Below are 25,080 nucleotides of genomic sequence, written 5' to 3'. Positions count from 1 at the left end.
ATGGCCTCCTACTGCACTATAAAGATACTGTGATACTGTGAGCTATCTTTGATATGGTTCCTGAATAGGTTTGTTTGTTGTTACAACTGAATGACTACATGAGGGGATTTAAATTTTTGCAATGGGTCTTGAGTTTTTTTTCTGTATCTACAGTTGTGCATTTGACTGACAGCTTTATTAGATTATTAGATGTTTAATTATTTTTTAATGTCCATTTCAAAGAATTTCCATTGCTATTTCATGGCTCTTGAGCTCTGTCCATAGTGCATACCGGGTGAGTGGCTTTGGAGGACACATGGGGGACATGAGGGGACTTGCAGAGGACATGGGGGATATGAGGAGTTATGGAGGGGACATGGGGATATTAAAGAGTTTGGAGAGGGAATGGGGGTACGAGAGATCATGAAGGGGCATGGGTGCGTGAATGTGCATGGAGTGCATGAGGCAGCATGGAGAGGATATGGGGGCTATGAAGAGGCATGGAGGATATGAGAGGGCATGGTAGGGGAATGGGAGCTATAAGGAAGCTTGGGGGATATGAAAGGACATGGAGGAGCATGGCAGATTGGGGCAGAGTGAGGGGCTTGAGGGCCTGAAAGTCATGATTACAACTGGGCTGCTGGCCCAGTAAGTAGAGGAGGACCTTCAGCCTGCCAGCCTCACTTACGCCCACCTCCCTTGTCACCTTGGACAACCTCCAGAGGCATCAGGCCTGACTCCATCAGCCCCTTGCCCCCCCCGCCTCCCTGGAACAAAAACATGGAGGCCAGGGGCCCCCTTAACAGAGATTGGTTTGCAGAGTCGGGGACTTTCCCAACTCACGCTTCCCGTACCTTTCAAGAAAATCCAGCCCAAATGATCAGAACTTAAATAAAAAATCATTTTAAAATTCCCATCTGTCAGAGTTCAACCCATGGAAATTTGTTACATTCGAATTTGAATAGGTCTAGAACAGACATTCCCAAATTGGGCAGTGAGGTTTGGGGGCGATGTGGGGAAATGAGGTCGTCAGGAGCTTGCTACGTGGTTGCCAGGAGAGCCTGGTGAGTTCGGAGATCACTGCCAGTGGCAAGGCAAGGTTGGAGGTCATCTAGGTGGTATGGGGAGGTCATCAAGGAAACGGGGCAAGGTCATGTGTGGAATTGAGGGAGTCGTGATGAAAATGAACCTGCCTAAAGTAACCATGAGGGCAACTGATATAGTCTCGTACAGACAGATGTTTTGCGGGATGATCTTGATCTTTGAATCCTTACTGATTCCTGGAAGTGGCTGTTGGATCTGTTAGAGCAGATGGCTGATGGTGAGTAAGGAGTAAGAAAACAGGTTGTTTTTCTGGAGAACAACTTGGATGAGGGAAATCTTTGAGTGCAATGTCGATTTATTTTCTTTCTCCGCATTTCGGCAAGATTTCACGGTGGAAACATGGGATTCAACTCGCTGTCAGCTGCACTCATGAATATAAACAGCACAACCTGCAGTGAGCTGAGACCCAGGAAAATGGCGGGCTATAAATTGTTAACAGATAAAATAAATGCAGGGGAGATAAACCCACGCACCAGCCACCAGCATCAAAGCCTGAAGGCATGACAGAGGGGAAGGGCAGCATTGAGATGTTGCTGCTCTCACTCAAGAAGATTGCTTGGTCATGTGTCTGGCTTAATCCAAAGATCATTGAACTATGACATACAGAAATTAAGCAGCCTGCTCCCCCACCCCCATACCCAACCATCTCAACCTAAATAACTGAGCACTGGTTCCACCATTTTAGATAATGGTGCACATTCCCCCTGAGATGACAAGGCCCTGTCACCGGTGCTTCATGTTATCATGTGCACAATTATGAGCTTTCCATACTTGAGTTACAGTTGCAACCCCACTTGAGCAGGGGTAGGACATTGGGCAGGAGTGAGCTTGGGCTCGGCTCTGATGCCCACTATTGTTGGAAAGTCTGCTGGCACTCTGTCAAAGGTCATGAGTAAAAAGATACCACTAGGGTAAGGTGGCTGTGGAACCATGTCACAGCAAGAATCAGCACCTTCAGAAGAGGAAGGGAAAACATTGAAAAAGGAAGAATGCTCTTGACACAAGTTAATATTTTGGGTATAGTTCTCTAAATATCTGCCCATCTCCCTTCTTCTTATCCAGCCATTTGCCACATGGGAAGATAGTGGTCACTCCAGTGGCAGTGTTGGTGATCTCAACGCGCTCCAGCATCCAGCCAGCATTTGCATTGCTGTTGTCATGCTCAATTTTCACCTTGCTCAACTCTCCTAGATCCAACATTTCGAGGATGAAGCGGTTTGTGTTGCCCCGCTCAAACAGATTCCGGAATTTGTGCTTCAGCCTGCGGCTGCCTGAGTCACCATTAGTTCCATAAATGGTGATGGATACATTGGCATCGGTTCCAGCACCTTTCACATCTCCAGTAATGACGATGATCTCATATTTGACAGGCACTAAGCTACGTACTTTGCTGGCAAAGCTCTCCATGATTTTTGTACACTCAAAGGCCTTGAATTCAACTCTTTTCTGACTCAGCTTTATTTTTGCATTACATTGGAACACGTACCTGAAAAATAAAAAGCATGCAATGTTTAGATGGCTTCGCAATGATCCTGGGCTGACATCACTACAGTGGCATCCTCTTAAAACAGAAAATCCTCTTAAAAGCAGCCACTCACTGTCAAAAGTCATAACAATAGAGAAAGCGATTCTGTGATTCTGGTTTTTGATGATGGCGTCTCACCATCAGGATCTCTTTCTGAAAAAGGAGTTACACTTTCCAGTCACCCTTCTGAAATATCTGCCACACGAACCCTTCTGGAAAAGGAGTCTCCACATCAGATCCCTCTTAAGGATGGACACCTGGAATTTCCAAGGTGGTTCTCCCAATCTTCTGCCTTAACTTTGGCAGAAACCCTGGAGAAACGATGTAAATGGTGGCTAAAGAAAGTGGATTGCACTTTCAAGGGCTAGTTTTTAAAAAAAATCATTAACGGGATGTGGGCTTTGCTGGCTGGGCCAGCATTTATTTCCCATCCCTAGTTGCCTTTGAGAAGGTGGTGGAGAGCTTTCAGTCTCACATCAAACCTTTTAAATAGAGAATCACACAATAGACTCCATGAAGGAGCAGTTTCAACCTGAAGGACCCTTGTAACTAGAGTCAATCCCCTGTGGTCAGTTTTGTGCCTGGTTTAAGAATCGACAAGTTAATTGAACTTTGGACCATCACAGGAAGTAGCAGGGGGCCATGTCTGTCCCAGAGGATGTAGGTTCCAGAGCTGCAAGGACTTACTAGAGGTTAAATTCCTCCACAATGGTCATCTTTTAGATTCGATGTCCTACTTCACAATTAGGTAATACTTACTTGTTACCAAGCTCCTTTTCTGTGACAATAATCTCCTTAACATGCCATTCTGCAGCATTTTTCGAGGCAAATTTCCTTCCATCTCGCGGACAGTGACCTACACAGATTGTTGCTATATCACCAACATTCTTTGAAGAAAATTCAAATTTGTCCTTCGACCCTCTAAACATAAAGGATATGCAACTGCTTAATGCAAACAATCAATTCTAAAATAAAAGCAAAATATTGCAGATGCTGGAATCTGAAATAAAAACAGAAAACACTGGGAAAAGCTCAGCAGGTCTGGCAGTATCTGTGGAGAGAGAAAAACAGAGTTAACGTTTCGAGTCCATCTTCTTCAATTCTAAATCAATTCTAAGATTTTCCTATGGAAAAGGGCCTCAAATACACTCCAGAGTTACCATTAGAGTCATTTTCTTCATTGGACTTTACCTTTTGGTTCCTACTAAGCTCCATAGGAGCCACCCTACTCTTATCCTTCTCCCTGTAACCTCATGGTCTCCTACTCTAGTGTGTTTGCCCGGGAGCTCGACACTGAGGCATTTTTTAAAGCTCCCTGTTCCCCCACCCCTACAATTAACAGCTTATTAAAATTCCAGCCTTCTGTCCACTTAGGAGTTAGTTTCTGAACTTGTCTTCTCTTTTCTCCTATTCTTTTCAGCCCTGGTTGTCTCCTATGCTATGGGCTACACATAGATTTTCTCTAAATTCCCTGCTGTAATTATAGGAACATAGGAGCAGGAGTAGGTCATTCACCCTATAGAGCCCGCTCCACCATTCAGTAAGATCATGGCTGATCATCCAATTTTTCCCCACAATATCCCCATATCCCTTTATATCTTTGGTATTTGGAAATCTGTCAATCTCCACTTTAAACATATTCAATGACTGAGCTTCCACAGCCCTCTGGGGCAGAGAATTCCAATGATTCACAACCCTGAGTAAAAAATTTTCTCCTCATCTCAGTCCTAAGTGGCTTCCCCTGATTTTGAAATTATATCCTCTGGTTCTAGACTCCCCAATCAGGGGAAACATCTTACCTGCATCTATCCTGTCTATCTCTTTAAGTATTTCAATGAGATCACCTCTCATTCTTCTAAACTCTAGAGAATACAGGCGCAGTTTCCCCAATCTCTCTTCATAGGACAGTCCCACCATTCCAGGAACAAGTCTGGTGAACCTTTGCTGCATTCCCTCTATAGCAATAATACCCTTCCAAAGGTAAGGGGACCAAAACTGCACACAGTACTCCAGGTATGGTCTAACCAAGCTTCTATAGAATTAAAACAAGACTTCACTACTCCAAATTCTCATGCAATAAAGGCCAACATACTATTAGTCTTCCTAACTGCCTGCTGCACCTGCATGTTAGCCTTCGGTGACTTATTGACAAGGACACCCTTTGTACATCTACAATTTCTAATATCTTACCATTTAAAAAAATAATCTATATGTCTGTTCCTCCTACCAAAGTGGATAACCTTACATTTTCCTACATTATTTTCCATCTGCCATTGTGGTAATCTGAGGTGCAATACACCTTTAAGAGAATGTGAGCAGATTGACCATGTGGCTGAAGTACCCAATTGCTGTGTAGGGCGGGCTTCAATGTTAATCAGTAGCTTAGAATAGGGTCTGGTTTATGAAGCACACATGTGTTAATGCTCTGTGTCTTGTGTTAATAAACAGCATGTGCTTCATCTTACATTGCTCTCTGCGTCTGCAGTATCTTGTTTACCAACTCACTCACCAGTAGATAGGCGTGCGACTGTGTTTGCTGAGCAAAGCGACCCGATAGAAGGAACATAACAACTGGCGACAAGGATAAACATGACCAGTTGATGACACCAAAGAAAGCTGCAGTTATTCAACAGAAGTAAATCAGCCATATCTTGCAAAGCGATTGTAAGTACAGCTTTCATCATAATCATTGAAGTTATCTCCCTTCACTATGCCACACTTTGGCTGTATCAAATTGTGGCATAGTGGAGAGAGATAACTTCAACGACTATAATGAAGGCTGTACTTACAATTGCTTTGCAAGATATGGCTCGAACCATTTGATCAGGCCACTGATGACTGGTCACATTATATTCTTTTTGGCCAATGACATATCAGGGGGAGAAGAAGAGGCGAGCGATCCTCTTATTGACATGTGGCAGTAAAACATACGGCCTAATTCGTAGCCTAATCGTACCCAACGCCCCAGATTCCAAGAGCTTTGATGAGTTGGTAAATCTTGTGAAAAGCCACTTTTAGCCGGTACCCTCAGTAACAACGCAGCGTTTTAAATTTAATTTGAGGTGTCATGCCCCTGGAGAGACAGTCGCTTGCTATGTAACAGCTTTAAAACAACTGTCAGAGCACTGTGAGTTCTGGGATGATGATTAACAATGTGTTAAGAGACCGATTAGTATGTGGGATTAATGAAGATGCAATTCACAAAAAGTTGTTGTCAGAAACAAATTTAGACTTCAGCAAGGTGCTGGAGTTGGTGTTCACAATGGGGAGCGTAGTCAGGGATTCAGAAGCAATCAAGGGAGCACAAAATTGCGCCAACATCGTGTCAGAAGGGACCTGAACGAACATAAAATGACGTATGATAACGTCGGGCGAGCGTCCCAAGATCATTAACGCACTCGCCATATTTCAGTCAGCGGGCACACGCAGGAGATGGCAGAGGTCCGCCGACAATTAAAGGGCCTATTAAAGCCTTTACAGGAATAACTAAGTTCAATTTTTCACTTCCTGTCCAACCTTATGGTTGGTGGGCAGGTGAAAAGGACAAGCGGCCTTTGGGTTTTTTAGGAAACCTCATCCACGGGCGGGATGAGGTCTCCAACAACAAATAAAAATTAAATTAAAATGTTTAAATTCCATTGATGACATTGAGAAAGCAGAGTAGGAATAAAGGGGTCTTTTTTTTGTTTTTTCATGGGACGTGGGTGTCACTGGCAAGTCCAGCATTTGTTGCCCATCCTAATTGCCCTTGAACTGAGTGGCTTGCTAGGCCATTTCAGAGAGCAGTTAAGAGCCAAACACATTGCTGTGGGTTTGGAGTCACATGTAGGCCAGACTGGGCAAGGATGGCAGATTTCCTTCCCTAAAGGACATTGACAGAGTCACATGAGCAAACATGTTTTTTAACATTCTAAAATTCTTTATTTTTAATTTCTAAACCTTCAGCTCCCTGAGGCAGCTCTGCACCCACACAAGCAGCGCTGCAGCATGCATTTCATGCTGGGTGGGCCTTAATTGGCCCGCCGGCGTGAAATCGCTGTCATGGCCCGATAGCGGGCGGTATTCGGCTTCCTGACCGCTCCTCTCGCCCCCACCGAGCCTACCTGGCAAGGGCAAAACCCTGGCCCATGATTATCCAAGTGTCCAGTTACTATATCATTTAGAATAGATTCTAGCATGTTCCCTATGACTGATGTAAAAGTAACACATCTAAAGTTCCCTGTTTTCTCTCTCCCTCCCTTCTTAAATAGTGGGGTGACATTTGTTACCTTCCAATCTGCAGAATCTATAGAATTTTGGAAGATGATCAGCAATGCAGCCACTGTCTCCATAATTACTATTGCCTTAAAGTATTGGTAAGTCTACCTGAGGAACCTTTTTTTCTTGGAGGAGTTTTCCAGTAAGAATTCTTTGGATTTTCCTTTCTTCCCTTCAAACATAACCCAGACATTTTCCTTGGTCTCAGCATCGTCCCCATCACCAGTCACAGTGAGGATTTCATAGCCTATCAAGAGAAGAAGAAAATTACCTGATGCGTAATGTTCAGTTAATAACAGAACATCCCTCTCAGCAGCCAGCCAGCTAATGCCTGTGACTTCTCCAAAACTGCACGTGCTTGCATTATTAGCTAGGAGGCAGTTCTGCTGCACTGGAAAGTTACAGGAGGTTTCCTTGTGAAATCAATCAGAATGATAACTGCAATAGCAATGTAGTCAGTAGTACGACACCTCTGTAGAAACCACAGTTTTAGAACTGAAAAGACAATGGCCGGGATTTTCTGTGCCTGGCAGTGTTGGATGTGTTCAGTGGTGTGAGTGGACAATATGGCGCAATTGGTTTTACAACGATGTGAAAGCAGTTCATGGTCGTCCACTCAGCCAGCTAGTGGTGGGCTGCGTTCTCCGCCATCAGACGTCAGGAACCTCAGCATATCATTATTAGGCACCCTCCCCATGAACACCCCCCCCCACACACTGCTGGAATCGCTCCCCCCGTCACCCCCCTCGCTGGATTGTCTGCCCGCATCGGTGAGAAAACACACTGACGTGTTTTACAATAGCACATAAGTGACGTGCACCTGGCAGACTGCACTTGGGACTTCAAGGTTTGCTTGCCTACCTTGCTTCGGTCATCACACGCAGTCATCAGCACCAGGCTTCACAGGTAGCATCACATCCCTTTGAGGGGAGCTCACGGGCAGGTTTCTACCTACCAGATCAGCCATATGTGGGTGGCTTTTCAATGGCTGCAGAGCAAGCTCTTGCTTGGGGAAGGGGGTGAAGTGGCCTCAGGCAAGGGAAGAGACTGCTGGGTGAGGGCTACACTGGGGAAGGAGGGTATCCCAGGTTGTGTGTGGGGGCACATGTTGATCTGTGCAAGTGGCCTCAAGATGGTGAGGGCCAAGGATGCAGTCTCCAGGGGAGATGAGGCCAGATGGAGATGTGAGGGTGTATGTGTGTATGAGAATGGGTGTTGATGTCCCTTGAGCTGACAGTGAGTGGGATGCCAGTGAATGTGTGATGGGCTTTAGTGTGTGAGTTTAGAGTGATGAGACGTTTGCCACGGATGAGATCATTCATCCTCTATCTGGCCAACCTCCTCTGTGCAGCATTGGCACTGATCACCACTGCCACTGCCTCCCAAGGCTGCTTGGTCAAACCGCTGGTCATATCGTCCTGCCGGCAGAGCAAGGTAGAGGACATCACGGCAGGCCTCCTTGGCATGCAAAAGATGTTCCAGTGAAGCATCACTAAACCTGGGGGCTGCAGTCTTTTTGCTTTCTGTGGACATCTTCCCTGCAGGAGTTGTGGGCTGGAGGTACTGAGATGTTTGGACTTTAAATATGGTGCTCAGCTTGATGAAGCGGCAAGGTAATGGCGGGCTGGCGAATGAGAGCCCGTGCACCATGGAAACGGCGTGTTTCCCGGGAATCCATACCTAATGTGGCTGGTTTGGGACGATACGGTGTGAAAACCCACCATTGGGGGCGGTGGGTAAAACAACAGCTCCGCCCAATGTAGTAGGAGCGCATCACCCATTTCCTCCAGTCAATGGCCTTCAATGAACTACAGAATGATTTGGTAAAGAATATTAATTTTCACAGAAAGGGATAATTTTCTATTCAATCTTTTGAATAGAATTCTGAGGAATCAAACTATTTTGCATGACCAGTGATTCCTTTGATTCAGGCGGATACACTCCTTTCTGTATTTCTCTCATTTGTAGGATGGATTCAGTGCAGACCAATAGGGTGAGTGTCTTTTCCATCTAAAATGATTTTGGGCATTCTCAATTCAGTTTCTGGTGGGTGCAGGCAAATAGGACCTGTTTATTATCCCGACTTGGGATTGTTCTCTCCCATCTTTTCCCAACCCCTCCTTTCCTTAACATGTTGACTCCCTTGCTGGAATAGGGTTCTATGGTTACCTCAGACAAGCAGTTATTATTCACCTACTAACCTTGGATGGTGAGTGTCAGCAGACTACCTGGATTAATCCCATGTGTCCACCTATTCCTGTATCCATTGCGGAATTAAAGTTCTGTTTTTTTAAATCTTTCAGTGTTGGCAAATAGATGACTGTCTGGCCAGCTCTTCCTTAACATTAAAACTGTATCAGACATTTTGATGCTAATAAATGGACCCTGTGGGTCAGGGAAATCTGACCTCATAGGGTCACTAGTTTATTTAAGGACACAGGGCTGGGCTTTTGCTCATGATCCCACCTGAAATTGAGTGGAATAATATCAGTAAATGAGGGAAAATTTGTGTGGTGCAACCTACTGCCACCTCACCGCCCAACCTTTGGTATCCTTCCTCTGCCCCTAGCAACACCATCCATGCCTGCTCTCTCCTTGTCTGGCTTATGCAAATTGAGACAGGGAGTGTGTGACATAGGTCCTTGACAGATCTTGTCCATTCATGTTACTGCTGCTTCCAAGGGCTGCCATCTGGGAAGTATCAGGAGGCTCCTGTAAGCAACAGTAATGATACTGAGGTCCCCGAAAGGATAGAAAGAGCCCCATATTGGCCTCTATGCCATCCCTCTACCACACCCCCCTCCCCCAGGCTAGGCCCCAATGATTTAACTGTGTAGGCCTCAGTCTCTGCTGGTGCCAACAAAGTTGCAACTCCATCTGTCTCTGAGGCTCTTCTGCCTCTTTAAATGTCCAACTGTCTCTCCTGGAGCTGCACTACCAGTCCTGTTACACCACTGCCAGGATAGTTATGACCAGGCATTGGCAGGAGCCTTGTCCTGACTTAGCAAACTGTGGCATGGTTGCCCCAGTGTTGGAGAGGTGGATGCAAGTCTCGCCCTTGCTGGAACACTGCTCCTGAAAAGAATATCCTAGCCCGCGTTTACAAATGACTGTTGTTACTATAATCTACATTGGGTGTTTTTGTTTAAGGTTTATGTAAGGGCATATATTTCTGCCCAGGTGCCCTTTGCGTCCAAGGGAGCACGGTGCACTCTCTCCTCATGTACCGTCATCGAGGCCTCACCTGACAAATGCAATTAATTAGCAGCAGGTCTGTTAACATTGGGCAAATGTTAAATGTGAGACTGAGGATGGCAGTGAGACAGATTGAAACCCATTTAACCAGACCCACAAGCCACATTGATGCCAACAACAGCAGCTCAGCACAGAGTGGGCTTGAGCTGGAACTTCTGGTCAGCAACTCACCTTACCATCTATTTATCCAACAGAGACATGGGTGGGAGCTATACGACAGAAGATAAAAATTTGGCAATGAAATTATGCTGGTTATAGGTGTTCCAATGAACTTTGGCACACAGTATTGCATCATTTCATTGTATCTAAAAAGGTTTCGAGAAGGTGAATATGCGATGCCCGTAACTCAAACCTACGTGTGCGGTCTGAAAGATCCAAAATGTCATTATTGGCACAGGGGAGTTCACGAATGATTTGCCCGTCGTCCTCACTCTTGGCAAGCCAGCGGTCACAGGGGAATCGGAAGGTTTCCTCCATGGCTTCATCCTTTACCTCAATATATTCCAAGTGCCAGCCAGCTCCTGGTCCTGTAGGATGGAAAATGTTTTGAATTATTAATAGATCAAGCAGCATTGGCTGCTCAGCATTTTCTTGCCCTGCCAATCTCATCCTTGCCGTAGGTATCCGGGGAAGCTCACATCTCAACAGGTAAAACTTGCATTTAGCAATGGCTGATTTTGGTGGAGAATGAGGAAGACTCTGGGGATATAAGGCTGGGAAATGGAGAACCTATGTTCAATCCCCTGGTGCTCTCCCCAGGCCAAGGACGTTAGAGAGGTTGTGCAAGGTAATTGGATCCATTGAGCTCTAAAGTAGGTAAAATGTTGAGGAAAAACAGAAGGCTATAAATTGGATTTATATATTGGAACATTTGTTCTTAATTATAATGCAAATATTATACATGTTGGCCGTTAGCAGTCTGTATGTTAGCCTATACTGCTTAATCAGAAAAAATAACAAGACCACAAAATATGGCACAACTCCAATCCTGTAAAGGCAAAGTGTGTCTGACGAGAAATGTGGTCACTATTCACCACATGAGGTGAGTTCTTAACCTCTTTTGTGGACTTCAAGGGAGCAGGGGAGCAAGAGAAAGCAGAGGTGAGTCATCCCAGGGCTCTTCATGGCCATGACACTGGCGGTAGCATCTGTGATTTGGGGTGTGGGAGCGGGGGAGGTGGGTTCAGGGCTTACCAAGTACGTAAATCCAAAGGAAACCCACTGCCACATAGGAGGAAACTCAGGTAATGCTGCAGCACCAGGAGATACCCCCAGTGATTTGACTCAATGATGAAGACTAGGGGCAGAATTTTGTCCTTGTCGGGTGGGCTCAGAGGGGGTGGGTGCGGGTAGTTGGGAAGACAACTGTTGCCTGTGATCGAGGTTGGAAGGTGATTTCACGCTGGGCGGGCCAAATAAGCCCACCCAGCATGAAACACAAACAACAGCGCTGCCTGTGTGGGCGGGCAGGGGTAGGAGGGTGAGTGGGGCGAGTGGGGTGAGTGGGGCGAGTGCGAACTTCACGCATGCATGCAAGTGAGCGCTTCATAATCTCCCTGAGACACAGAGCTGCCTCAGGGAGATGAAAAGTTTAAAAAAAAAAAATACAGAAATTAAAAATGTTATAAACCATGTCCCCTCATGTGACTCTGTCACATGAGCAGGGACCTGTTATGAATTAAATTTTAAATTTTTTACTTTATTTTTATTTGCTTCAGGAAATCTCATCCGCCCATGGATGAGGTTTCCTAAAAAGTGCAAAAGGTTGCTCGGCCTTTTCACCTGCCCGCCAACCGTAAAGTTGGATGGGCAGCCAAAAATTCTATTTAATTGATCCTTTAAGGGCCTTAACAGGCCTTCCAATTGTCAGAGGGCGCACTGTCAACTCTGGTGTGTGCCCGCCGAACTAAATAACGCGCGACTGCGTGTTGACACCGGGACACTCGCTCAACGTCAATGAGCATCATTTTACACTCGAGTTGGCTGGGCGTGTGCCCGCCTGCTGAGCTAAGAATTTTGCCATTGGAGATGGAGACTTAAAAAGGTTAAATCGGTAGAGAGGAAGGGGAGGCTCCTCAGGAAAATTATCACTGCTTTCTGGGAGGTTGGCACCTCCTGGAAAATTGCACATACATAGGCTCCCACTTTCCCATCCAAGAGTCAGGGCAACTGCACCGGGATTTTCTGATAAGTTGCCCGAATCAGGCGAGGCCCTTTTGTCAGTACATGGCCTCGGAAAGTCTCACCAACAGTTGTTCCTACTTTCCTGGCATAGAGAGCAACAGGAAAGCCAAATTTGTGAAGAAATAAAGGAGAAAATCAATAAGAAGTAAATTTATGAACAGGTTTTTCATTGCATCCACAGCATTAAACATACCCTTGTTGTCATGCCATACTCGGACCTTAGCCAGATCTCCCAGGCTCAACATATCCATGAACTTGAAAATGTCTACAGATTTCCGTTCAAACTTGTTGGAATTGTTAGACTGCTTCAGTGCTAGGGTGCCAGTGTCACCATGCTCTCCGAAGATGATGAGGGATACGTTGGCATCAGTTCCAGCCCCTGGGTTCAACAAAGAGCAACATAGTGTAAATACACCCTCTGCCTGTTAACTGAGTATATACAGAACAGTCCCTTGCTGTGGGATGAAGACTGTGTGCCACAGATTTAAACTAATTGGCAAAAGAAGCAAAAGCGACAGGAGGAAAAACCTTTTCACGCAACGAGTGGGTAAGGCCTGGAATGCACTGCCTGAGAGTGTGGTGGAGGCAGGTTCAACTGAAGCATTCAAAAGGGAACTAGGCTGTTACCTGAAGAAGAAGAATGTTCAGGGTAATGGGGAGAAGGATCGGGAATGCCACTAGGTGAATTGCTCATTAGGAGAACCAGTGCAGACATGATGGGCTGAATGGCCTCCTTCTGCACTGTGACAATTCTGTGATTCTGTGACTTTTACAACTGAGATATGACTTTACGAAAATATTTTGTATGAAATTATATATTATGAAATATTCGTAAACGAACAAAAAAAAGTCAAGAATCCACCTTTGCATATAAGGTCATTCAGCACATAGGAATCCCAGCCCTCCCATTCCAAGTACGTGCAACATAATTGAGCAAGGCAAAGCTGCAGGGTTCCTCAGCTCCTCTCTCTCACTTAATAAGAAGGAAATTTGACAGGCTTTCCCTGGAAAGAGTTGCCCAGCAAGCAGCTTGCTTAAATGCTGCAATGTGCAGCACCATGAAGCAGAGGTGATGCAGATTCATGTTGTCAGTCTGATAGATGACTCAAGTCAGCTACCTTGGGCTGAACTTTATGCTAGTGGGATTTTACGGTCCTGACATAGTCAATGGAGTTTAGAATTATCACCTCATTTTACGGCCCCTTCCCCGCCCCAATGGTTGCTGTAAAATTCCAGCCTTTTTGTGGGAAAGTCCCGGGCAGTGACAACAGAGGGGTGGGGAGGGGGTGGGGGGAAGTGATTTTTAAAAGGTCAGTGTCAAAATGAAATGAGGACACGCTAGCTTAATACATGCAAATGAGGGTTCTGCATTTGTTTAAAGACCCAGATATAATTTTCAACAGCTCTAGCATCTTGTTCATCAGCCCTACAAAAGGCACACAATTCACAGATGGAAACGGTTGGGAAGGTGCCATTTCCAGGATTATTTGATGGAATCATCAGCTTCTCTCAGGTAATTCACTGGTTTCTTCATTTTTGACCTTTTTTTGGCTTTTTTTTTTGCTGTGTTCTCTGCTGGAGGTGACATCAAACTTTTCAAAATGTTATCCAACTGAGTCGACAGTGGAGCTTAGATTGGCATGTCATAGTGACTGGAGGGAGTGGGGAGGGGAGGTGTGCGCCAACAGAAGCAGGCAAGGGTTTAGAGACCTGCAGTTGCACAGTAAAGAGGCAGAAGAATGGAGTCTTTTGGTGGGAATACCCTGCTCCAGTGTACCAAGAACTTTGCAGTGAAGTGGGGGGCAGTGTGAGAGGAAAGCTCTACATTTTATTGACTTCAACCTTATCGCTTGCCAAGATGGGACTTGAGTCCTAACCTCTGAATTGCAACTTTACATGTCTTATACAGACATCCAGGAATGAGTTCAGGCTGGAATTTTATTGAAGAGTCCAGGTGATTTACATACGTATGACAGATCTCCGAGCTGGGATTTCTGGCCCTGGCGCAGTGGGTCTCACCGCAGTGGACGCAGCAAGCCAGCCAAAAGTCCATTGACTTCAATTGGGCCGCAAAATCCTGCCTGGTATCTTCCAATTTCCTTCACCCGATGATAAAAATTGAGCTGCCATTGGTGACTACCAGACGTTTTGTACTGAGTTTACTGAAACCCAGCAGACTGTACTCTTACCAACCTGAAATGTCACTGGTTTTAACAGTGATGATGTAGGTTGTTTTCTCCATCATCTCCTCATCGTCGATCACCGCTGCCAGCTCACAGATGGTTGACCTCTTGGTGCCCCGTGTTTTCGAGAGCCAGTCATTGTAGGTAAATATGGTCACTTCCTTGGTGGACTGGTTCAGCATGATAACCTAAAAGAAGGAAAAGAATCCTTGCATCTGAACTGAGAAAAACCCTTCCAAATTCCTTGAAAACATTATCATTACTTAACTATGCACTCTCTTCTCACCACTCCCAGGTCAAGTTCCTGCAATCCAATTTCCATTCCTCCACTACTCCAAGAAAGGTCAGCAATGGACTCATACCCTTAGAAAAATGGACACTCTGCCTCTCTGAAATTCTCTGCTGCCTTGTTTACTGCTAATTATTCCAATCTTTTCAACTCTTAAAGTCCTTTCCTGCTACATTGTGATTCCATTTACACCTCACAGAATCACACAGTGCAGAAGAGGCCCTTCGGCCCATCAAGTCTGCACTGAGCTGTGTCAATGTGCCGAAGTTGTCACTTCCAATATGTTGCAGGACTCCATTGTTAGCCCCTTCAAGTTAATTATTTAAGTATTTTACCCATTGGCCCCCTTGGCAGAATCTTGTCAGCCATGCTGAGGTGACTTTGGAGGCAGGAGCGAAAGGAATTTGTGAAAGTTGAGCTTTAGGTTGTCCACCGGACACGTTCCTGCCTCAGACTGATCTTGCTAGGGATGGGATCAGAATGGCAAATAGGAGCAGAATGGTCATGCCGCTAGGATCTTCCTGATGGGGGATGGGCCCCCCTGCTGCTGAGGCCCAAAGCCTGGCAGATGGCTAGTGTGAGAGTTCCTTTAATTGCTTCCCCCCACCTCCTGGAGCTGTGGCTGCCAGAGAGACATGGCTATAGAAACCATCCTGTAATGTGAGTTCCCCCTCCACTGTCATAGTCATGCAATTGTGGCTACACTTAATTTTTACTAATTTTAAAATTTGTCAAAGGGCAACTCCATCTGGAGGAGCCCTGCAGAGCCTGCCCTCAATTCCTAATTGGATGGGGTTTCCAGAGGTGGCCTCTCAATTGGTCACTTTCAGGTAGATTGTGCAGGCGGACTGGACACAGAGACCAGGACCTGCATACGGTCCTGAAGCCCAAGAATCTCTAAAGTTGTAAGATCCTATCCTTTGTGTCAACTTCCACATGGTTTTAAACTGTACCCACTCCACCTCTCCAGTGACACGGCCATTGTTAAACTTTTTCACATTAAACGGGAAATGTAAAAAATCCTTTCAGCTCAGCAACAGTAAAACCAAACCCATCCATTTTGCCTCCAAACTGCACCTTATTGTCTTCAGTCCAACTCCATAACAGGCCTCCAGCATTCAGTTTGTATCCCACATTCAGCCAGTCCCAAAACAATATTTTTTTTAACCTCCAGGACATTGGTCGCTTGAACTACAAACTTTCCTTATCAATGATGAAGCCTTAATCCTCAGCATTATCACTTTTAGGACTAGGTTGTCCTTGTAAGTCTCCCTACTGCCAACTAATGAAAACTTTAGTGAGTCCAGCATCCATAGTTTATGTCCTCATCCACACAAAGACCTATATATCTATCGTTCCTGCTCTGACCAAGCTCCATAAAACTCTTGACAAGATTCTTGTTTCCAAATCTCTCTATGACTTTGACTATATCTGTTTGGGTTTTGGAAATGCAATGCTGTACTGACTACTGACTTGCCATAGTCATATGACTCTGCCATGAGGCACGCTGCTTCTGGGGGCAGACACCTTAGGTCATTTTTTTTATAAAAGCTCTCACTGAGTACACAATAAAGAATTACAGCTGTTCTCACACGTGAAACAATGTCCATTCAATCTTTTCCAATCACTTGCTTGCAATTACTTCTCATCTAACTTTGGATCATATCGGATGTTCCATGATTTCTTCTCTTTACCATCAGAGGGAGTCATTCAATCAATTCTCTGTAATATTTAGTCTTGCTCAGCTGCCTTTGAAAACTTATTAAAAAAAACCTGATGGTCAGGATTAGGCTTAGCAGTGATGCCCTTCTTGTTTTATTGGTCTGTGTCATTGTCCAAGCACACACAGAGGGAACAGCCCTCTTCACAATGTTCAGGGTGCCTCAGCACTGCGCCACAGCGTAATTTCAGGAAAGAAGTTCTTTCTTGTCTGGAAATGGTTTACAAACTCATGTTGTGATACAGTTCAACAAGTACAGAGTATCCTGCAGTTATCTTGTCCAAGTCACTATTGTTTGTCTATGAGGTTTGGCAATGACTGTCAGCAGGCTGCACGCAATCCTTTCCCCATTTGACATGCATGGTTGTTAACTTCCTGAGTTTGATTAGAATGAATACCTGGCTGAGATTTCCTTGCCTAAACCAATGTACTGGAATTGCAGGACTCCAACTGCTGCTGCGGCTGAGATCAAATGGATCAAACCTGGACCTTCTCGATCCATAATGAAAATGTTTTGGAAAAGTTACAGTAAATTGTAAAGGTTACATTAAACATTACCCACCCATCCGCTCTTGCTACACTTCATCACACTGAGCATGGTATCACCAGACATCGACCCATATTGCACTCAGCAAACTAACTTTCAAATCTGCAAGTCACTGAAATGAAAACTGTTGGTCATCAATCCATCCTCGGAAATGCCCCCTTGACCCACTCTTTCCTCCAGAATTATCTGATCACCTCCCCCAGACACTCACTCTGCAAGGACTTCAAAGGCATTGTCTCCCTCCAGCCCTATGAAATCTATCCCAAAATCCCCTGTTCAAATGCGTTGTCCACTGAGCTCATAGCACCCTGGTCAAAGTCAACAAAGTCATCTACTGTGATTGTGACCATGTGATCAAGCCATGAGAGCACAGGAACAGGAGTAGGCCGATCAGCCCTGTTTTCCCATTCAATTAGATCATGGATAATCATTATCTTACTCCATCTACCCACTTTGGCAACCCTTAATACCTTTGCCTAACAAAAAATCTAACAATCTGTTTTGAAAATTTCAACTGACCTCAACAGCTGGAGTTCTAGGTCTTCACTACACTTTGGGCGAAGAAGTGCTTTCTGACCTCTTCCCTGAATAGCCTAGCTGCAATTTTAAGCTTATGCCCACTTGATTGGAATTTGTCCACCAGAGGAAATAACATCTCTTTATAATCCCCTATCAATTCCCAGCATGATCCCACCTTCCTTTCCTGCTGCCTTCTCTTCAGTTCTGGACTAAAATTGTGACCTCAGCATTACCTTATCCAAGAACCAGTCAGGACGACATCCTTTGGTGTCAGTGCGAATCCTCATTTTCCTGAGGGGAGCAATATCGGCAAGCACCAGGTTGAAGGTGTCCTCTTGGCCTCTTTCAAATCTGGAAAGTAAAAGCATCATGCATCACGGATCAATAAAAGAAGCAACAATAATAACAACAAGGATTAATAATCGCACTGACATGAGCTATTGAAGTTGGCTAGAAGATAATCTTTCATCTGGATGTGGCAGGAGGATGTCTCCTGAGATCTGGGGCTGAACACTCCTGCCCAAAATCCAGTGGGATAGCAGTAGAAATGACAGGAAAATGGAGCGGAGAGGCCTGCTGATACCTCCCTGCCCTATCCACAACATTGTTACTCACTCTCCTGCTGGGATAGCCACTGATCCCCCCTTTCCCAACTACCATATATAACTTCCATGGAGGCTTGAGAGGGCAGAGCTCAGCCTCTCACCCCATTTCCATGCTGCCACTCCCTGAAAACACTTCGATAAAGGTGGTGGTAGACTGGGATAGCTGTGCAAATGCCAACAATGTACAGCAAAGAGGGGAAGAGGGCTGAGCAGAAGTCTGCTCTAGAAATATGACTAATGGGAAACAAAGCAGCATGTTAGTGTGTGGGGGAGTGGATTCAACTTCATGGAAAATTATGAAAAAACTGAAAAGAAAGGAGAGCCTAGGAGAGGCTTTTAAGTCTCCAGAACACAAAATAGGACAGGGCTAGGAAAGGGCTAGGAATCTAACTTCAAGCACATCAGATAAAGGATTGACAATGAGAAAGGGGACGGGAAATACAGGACTGAAGGTGTTGTATCTGAATGCACGCAGCATACAAAATAAGGTAAAAGAGCTTGTGGCGCAGATTGAAATTGGCAGGTATGATGTGGTGGACATTACGGAGACATGGCTGCAAGGGGATTAGAATTGTGAGCTAAATATCCAAGGATATACATCCTATCGAAAAGATAGGCAGATTGGCAGAGTGGATGGGGTTGCTTTGTTAGTAAGAAATGAAATTAAATCGATAGCAAGAAATGATGTAGGGTCAGATGATGTACAATCTGTGTGGGTAGAGTTGAGGAACCGCAAAAGTAAAAAAACCATAATGGGAGTTATGTACAGGCCTCCAAACAGTAGTCAGGATGTGGGGCACAAGATACACCAGGAGATAGAAAAGGCGTGTAAGAAAGGCAAGGTTATAGTGATCATGAGGGATTTCAATATGCAGGTAGACTGGGAAAATCAGGTTGGTAGTGGATCCCAAGAAAAGGAATTTGTGGAATGTCTATGAGATGGCTTTTTGGAGCAGCTTGTGGTGGAGCCCACTAGGGAACAGGCAATTCTAGATTTAGTGATGTGTAATGAGGCAGATTTGATAAGGGAGCTTAAGGTGAAGAACCCTTAGGAGGAAGTGACCATAATATGATAGAATTTACCCTGCAGTGTGAGAGGAAGAAGCTGGAATCAGATGTAATGGTATTACAGTTGAATAAAGGCAACTACAGAGGCATGAGGGAGGAGCTGGCCAGAATTGACTGGGAGATGAGCCTAGCTGGAAAGTCAGTGGAACAGCAATGGCAGGAGTTTCTGGGAGTAATTTGGGAGACATAGCAAAAATTCATCCCTAGGAAAAAGAAGCATACTAAAGGGAGGAAGAGGCAACCATGGCTGACAAGGGATGTCAAGGACAGCGTAAAAGCTAAAGAGAAAGCATACAATGCGGCGAAGAGCAGTGGGAAACCAGGGGATTGGGAAGTCTACAAAGACCAAAAGAGGACAACTAAAAAAGAAATAGGGAGGGAGAAGATTAACTATGAGGGTAAACTAGCCAGTAATATAAAAGAAGATTACAAGAGTTTTTTTAGATATATAAAGGATAAAAGAGAGGCAAAAGTGGACATTGGGCCGCTGGAAAATGACGCTGGAGAAGTAGTAGTGGGGAACAAAGAAATGGTGGAGGAACTGTATAGGTACTTTGCGTCAGTCTTCACAGTGGAAGACACGAGTGACATCCCCAAAGTTCAAGAGAGTCATGGGACAGAGGTGAGTATGGTGGTCATTACCAAGGAGAAGGTGCTAGGAAAACTGGAAGGTCTGAAGGTGGATAAATCACCTGGAGAGTTCTGAAGGAGATAGCTAAAGAGATAGTGGAGGCGTTAGAGGTGATCTTTCAGGAATCACTGGAGTCAGGGAGGGTCCCAGAGGACTGGAAAATCGCTAATGTAACCCTTCTGTTTAAGAAGGGAGTGAGGCAAAAGACAGGAAATTACAGGCCGATTAGCCTGACCTCGGTCGTTGGTAAGATTTTAGAGTCCATTATTAAGGATGAGATTTCAGAATACTTGGAAGTGTATGGTAAAATCAGGCAAAGTCAGCACGGGTTCATCAAGGGGAGGTCATGCCTGACAAATCTGTTAGAATTCTTTGAGGAGGTAACGAGTAGGTTAGACAAAGGAGAGCCAATGGATGTTACCTACTTGGACTTCCAGAAGGCCTTTGACAAGGTGCCGCACAGGAGGCTGCTCAGTAAGATAAGAGCCCATGGTGTTAGAGGCAAGGTACTAGCATGGATAGAAGATTGGCTGTCTGGCAGGAGGCAGAGAGTGGGAATAAGGGGGTCCTTCTCAGGATGGTGGCCGGTGACTAGTGGAGTTCCGCAGGGGTCAGTGTTGGGACCACAACTTTTCACTTTATACATTAATGATCTAGATGAAGGAACTGAGGGCATCCTGGCTAAGTTTGCAGATGATACAAAGATAGGTGGAGGGACAGGTAGTATTGAGGAGGTGGGGAGGCTGCAGAAAGATTTGGACAGGTTAGGAGAATGGGCAAAGAAGTGGCAGATGGATTACAACATTGGCAAGTGTAAGGTCATGCAGTTTGGTAGGAAGAATAGAGGCATAAACTATTTTCTAAATGGGGAGAGAATTCAGAAGTCTGGAGTGCAAAGGGACTTGGGAGTCCTAGTCCAGGATTCTCTTAAGGTTAACTTGCAGGTTGAGTCGGTAGGAAGGCAAATGCAATGTTGGCATTTATTTTGAGAGGACTAGAATATAAAAGCAGGGATGTGCTACTGAGTGCTTTATAAGGCTCTGGCCAGACCACATTTAGAATATTGTGAGCAATTTTGGGCCCCGTATCTCAGGAAGGATGTGCTGGCCCTGGAGAGGGTCTAGGGGACGTTCACGAGAGTGATCCCAGGAATCAAAGGCTTAGCATATGAGGAACGTTCTATACTCGATGAAGTTTAGAAGGATGAGGGGGGATCTGATTGAAACTTACAGAATACTGAAAGACCTGGATAGAGTAGATGTGGGGAAGATGTTTCCATTAGTAGGAGAGACTAGGACCTGAGGATACAGCCTCAGAGTAAAGGGAAGACCTTTTAGAACAGAGATGAGGAGAAACTTCTTTAGCCAGAGAGTGGTGAATCTATGGAATTCATTGCCATGGAAGATCTGTGGAGGCCAGGTCATTGAATGTATTTAAGGCGGAGATAGCTAGGTTCTTCAACAGAACTGAGTGAATATTAGGAGAGTGCATCCGCCCTCACACCTTCTCCTCCCTCCCAGAAACATGATAGGGTCCCCCTTGTCCTCCCTTATCACCCCACCAGCCTCTGCATTCAAAGGATCATCCTCCGCCAATTCTGCCAACTCCAGCATGATGCCACCACCAAACACATCTTCCCTTCACCCCCCTGGCGACATTCCGTAGGGATCGTTCCCTCTGGGACACCCTGGTCCACTCCTCCATCACCCCCTACTCCTCAACCCCCACCTATGGCACATCACCATGACCATGTAAAAGATGCAACATCTGCCCCTTCACTTCCTCTTTCCTCACCGTCCAAGGAAACACTCCTTTCAAGTGAAGCAACATTTCACTTGCATTTCCCCCAACTTAGTCTACTGCATTCGTTGCTCCCAATGTGGTCTCCTCTATATTGGAGAGACCAAACGTAAACTGGGTGACCGCTTTGCAGAACACCTGTGGTCTGTCCGCAAGAATGACCCAAACCTCCCTGTCACTTGCCATTTTAACACTCCACCCTGCTCTCTTGCCCACATGTCTGTCCTTGGCTTGCTGCATTGTTCCAGTGAAGCCCAATGCAAACTGAAGGAACAGCACCTCATCTTCCGACTAGGCACTTTACAGCCTTCCGGACTGAATATTGAATTCAGCAACTTTAGATCTTGAGCTCCCTCCTCCATCCCCACCCCCTTTCTGTTTCTTCCCCCTTCCTTTTGTTTTTTCCAATAATTTATATAGATTTTTCTTTTCCCACCTATTTCCATTATTTTTAAATCTTTTATGCCCTGCTAGTCTTTCCACCCCTCCCCCACTAGAGCTGTATGTTGAGTGCCCTGCCATCCATTCTTAATTAGCACATTTGTTTAGATAATATCACCATCTTCAACACCTCTTTGTTCTTTTGACTGTGACATCTTTTGATTATCTGCTCCTATCACTGCTTGCTTGTCCCTACAACCACACCACCCCGCCAACTTCTCTCCCCCCACCCCCCCACCTTAAACCAGCTTATATTTCACCCCTCTCCTAATATTCATTCAGTGCTGTTGAAGGGTCATGAGGACTCGAAACGTCAACTCTTTTCTTCTCCGCCGATGCTGCCAGACCTGCTGAGTTTTTCCAGGTAATTCTGTTTTTGTTTTGGATTTCCAGCATCCGGAATTTTTTGTTTTTATATATATATATATATATATATATATATATAGATAGGTTCTTGATTGGTAAGGGGATCAAAGGTTATAGGGAGAAGGCAGGAGAATGGGGTTGAGAAACTTATCAGCCATGATTGAATGGTGGAGCAGACTCAATGGGCCGAATGGCCTAATTTCTGCTCCTATGTCTTATGGTCTTATGGTCTCTCTCATATTTGGCCTACACTCAATCACCTGTGTCTTCCTTGGACCTGCTGAGGCCTATCAGGTGATAGACCAGCCGTCTTTAGGCTCTTCTGCCTTTCAAGTTCTATTGCCACCTTTTGTCTACACTACAGCTTTTGCCTACAGTTGCATCTGACCAGCAAACTCCCTCTATCTTGGTTGCACTCTTGTTGGGAGTCCAGCATACATGGGGTGTGAACTTTTGAGAAGAGAATTGATAAAGGTGTGATGGTGCTAGAGGGGAGGCTGGACAACACCTCTTCAAGGAAAAGCCACTGGACTCAGTTGTCCAACTCCATGCTGTTCATGCTATTCCATGAGTGGTGCTGGAGATCCCCAAAGACAGGGCAAGTTGTGCATGTGAAGGTGCAAGAACTGTACCAGTGCAGACACGTATCTCCAACAAACTGACATTAACAGATAATAAAATCACAGAAACATAGGCACAGATAAACGTCATTTCAACCCATTGTGTTCTGGGGCATCCTGACAGAGTCTATGGGCGGAATCGGCCCAGATTTGTACCAAGTGCGGTAGTGAGTGGGAAATGGACATTTTACCCGCCAGCCACAATGGAGCTTTCCACGCTGTATCGTCCAATCCCGGCGTGTCCCACCTGATTAATTATGCATTCATGGGGAACAAGCAGGATCACTGGCAGATGGGCTCGGATTTGCCTGTCACACAGTGACCTCAGCGCTTCCTCGCTCTGGGTGCCATATTTAAACAACATCAGAGAGGAGCCTTTTTCATGTCTTCAGGCCAGGATTGCTCAAGGTGACAGATGACCCTGAAAGCAAAGAAGACAGCAGCCCCCAAATTTAGTGACATCTCCCTGGGGCGCCTCCTGGACACAGTGGAAGGCCACTGTGATGTCCTCTACTCCTGCTCTGGCCACAGCAGGTCCACCAGAGTCACCAATCCGGCCTGGGAGGTGGTGACAGTGGCAGTCAGCACAGTGGAGGTCAGCCATCCATTCAGGAAGAGGATGAATGACCCCATCTGCTCCGCCAGGGTAAGTCAATCACCTCATCACTCTCAACTCTCACACTTACAAACCCATCACACATTCCACAGGGATCTCACACCTCAAGGGACAACATCACTAACTTTCACACACACCCTCACATCCCCAGCAGGCTCATATCCTCTGGAGTTCACGTCCTCATCTTGTCCATGTCTCCGCTCACCACACAAACATTCCACGCTGTGCCATGTGTCCTGTTCACACTGTCTCCATTTGTTTTCATGCAGGAGAAGCTGGCTCACGACAGCAGGGAGAGGTCCCAGACTCGGGGGGGTGGAGTGGCCCACATTAGGCCCCTCACTCACTTTGAGAAACGTGCCATCAGGCTGACCGGTGAGGATGTGGACTGTGCCTGTGGTGACAGTGAGGTCAGCAGTGAACACCCATCATCCAACACAACTGTGAGTGCTCTCTCTCCTGCTTTTGACTCCGCTGCCATGCACTAATTATCTCTACTTCGGTTCACATTGAGCCTTGCCCAGCGACTGACACCCTCAGCCAGCCAGTCCCTCAGCTCCATCCGAGTCCTCACCTCTGGTGAAGAGGACACCTCCTCCAGTGAAGAGCTGGAAATAAGCAGCCTGGAAGACCCATCACAGTGCTTCCCCACACCCTCCACCAGCACAGAGACACGCACCTTGGTGGAACCTAGATCTAGAGCAGGTTCATGTTCACAATCTAGTGATCATCGCACATACATGTGTCCGCAGCAGCAAGGAGGCAGGTTCAGCCAAGCTCCCCAGCACTTGAAAATTGCAGGGAAAGTGGCATCTGTGAGGTCTGAGTCAGATGACAAGCCTTCCAACTCATCGTGGAGAGTTAGTAGAAGGCGGGAGAACGGCAGCTGTTGGAAGCCCTCAACAAAGTGGCACATGAGTTGGAGGAGTGCGTCTGCCTGCTCGCTGATGAAGTGGTGCCCACATGTGCACATATGAAGGTCTCCGTGGGGAGGATGGCTGACGCCATGGAGACCCTGGTCCAGAAGAACGCAGAGATGTGCGCAGACCTGCACATCCATTGCGGTAGCCATGGGTGAATTCCTGCAGTGGCAACGCGAGAGGGAGATGGGGCACATTGATCTTCCAGGTGCGCCTTCCCCTCAAGGATTCAGGCCAGGGCCTTCAGGCACCTGAACGGAGGAGAAATGGCAGTTGGACACCCCTGGGTCATCCACTCAGGAATCTCAGAGGCTGTCTGCTCTCTCTGAGTCTCCTTTGTCTATGATCCCCCTCAACCTTGCCCTCTGTCACTGCAGAGGGAGCAGCTGGCCCAGGAGGACAGCCAAAACAAGCCAGGGCCCCCAAGGCCTCAGCTCCCCAGAGGACACAC

General features: G+C 46.0%; 1 protein-coding gene across 1 annotated transcript in view; it reads right to left on the bottom strand.

Annotated features, from left to right (window-relative positions):
- Window positions 1–2,088: 2,088 nt before the first annotated feature.
- The window catches only part of loxhd1a (lipoxygenase homology PLAT domains 1a), a 287,997-nt gene continuing 265,005 nt past the window's right edge, over window positions 2,089–25,080 (bottom strand). Inside the window, exons 40-46 of the mRNA XM_041183529.1 lie at window positions 17,796–17,913; window positions 14,498–14,675; window positions 12,498–12,683; window positions 10,477–10,647; window positions 6,974–7,112; window positions 3,368–3,529; window positions 2,089–2,569 (exon numbers count right to left, since the gene is read on the bottom strand). Coding sequence (XP_041039463.1) covers window positions 2,089–2,569; window positions 3,368–3,529; window positions 6,974–7,112; window positions 10,477–10,647; window positions 12,498–12,683; window positions 14,498–14,675; window positions 17,796–17,913 — 1,435 coding nt within the window. The remainder of the gene's footprint in view (window positions 2,570–3,367; window positions 3,530–6,973; window positions 7,113–10,476; window positions 10,648–12,497; window positions 12,684–14,497; window positions 14,676–17,795; window positions 17,914–25,080) is intronic.

This window comes from Carcharodon carcharias, chromosome 1 (genome assembly GCF_017639515.1).
Source record: "Carcharodon carcharias isolate sCarCar2 chromosome 1, sCarCar2.pri, whole genome shotgun sequence".
Classification (NCBI taxonomy): domain Eukaryota; kingdom Metazoa; phylum Chordata; class Chondrichthyes; order Lamniformes; family Lamnidae; genus Carcharodon; species Carcharodon carcharias.
This window is presented reverse-complemented; position numbering and strand designations above follow the sequence as displayed.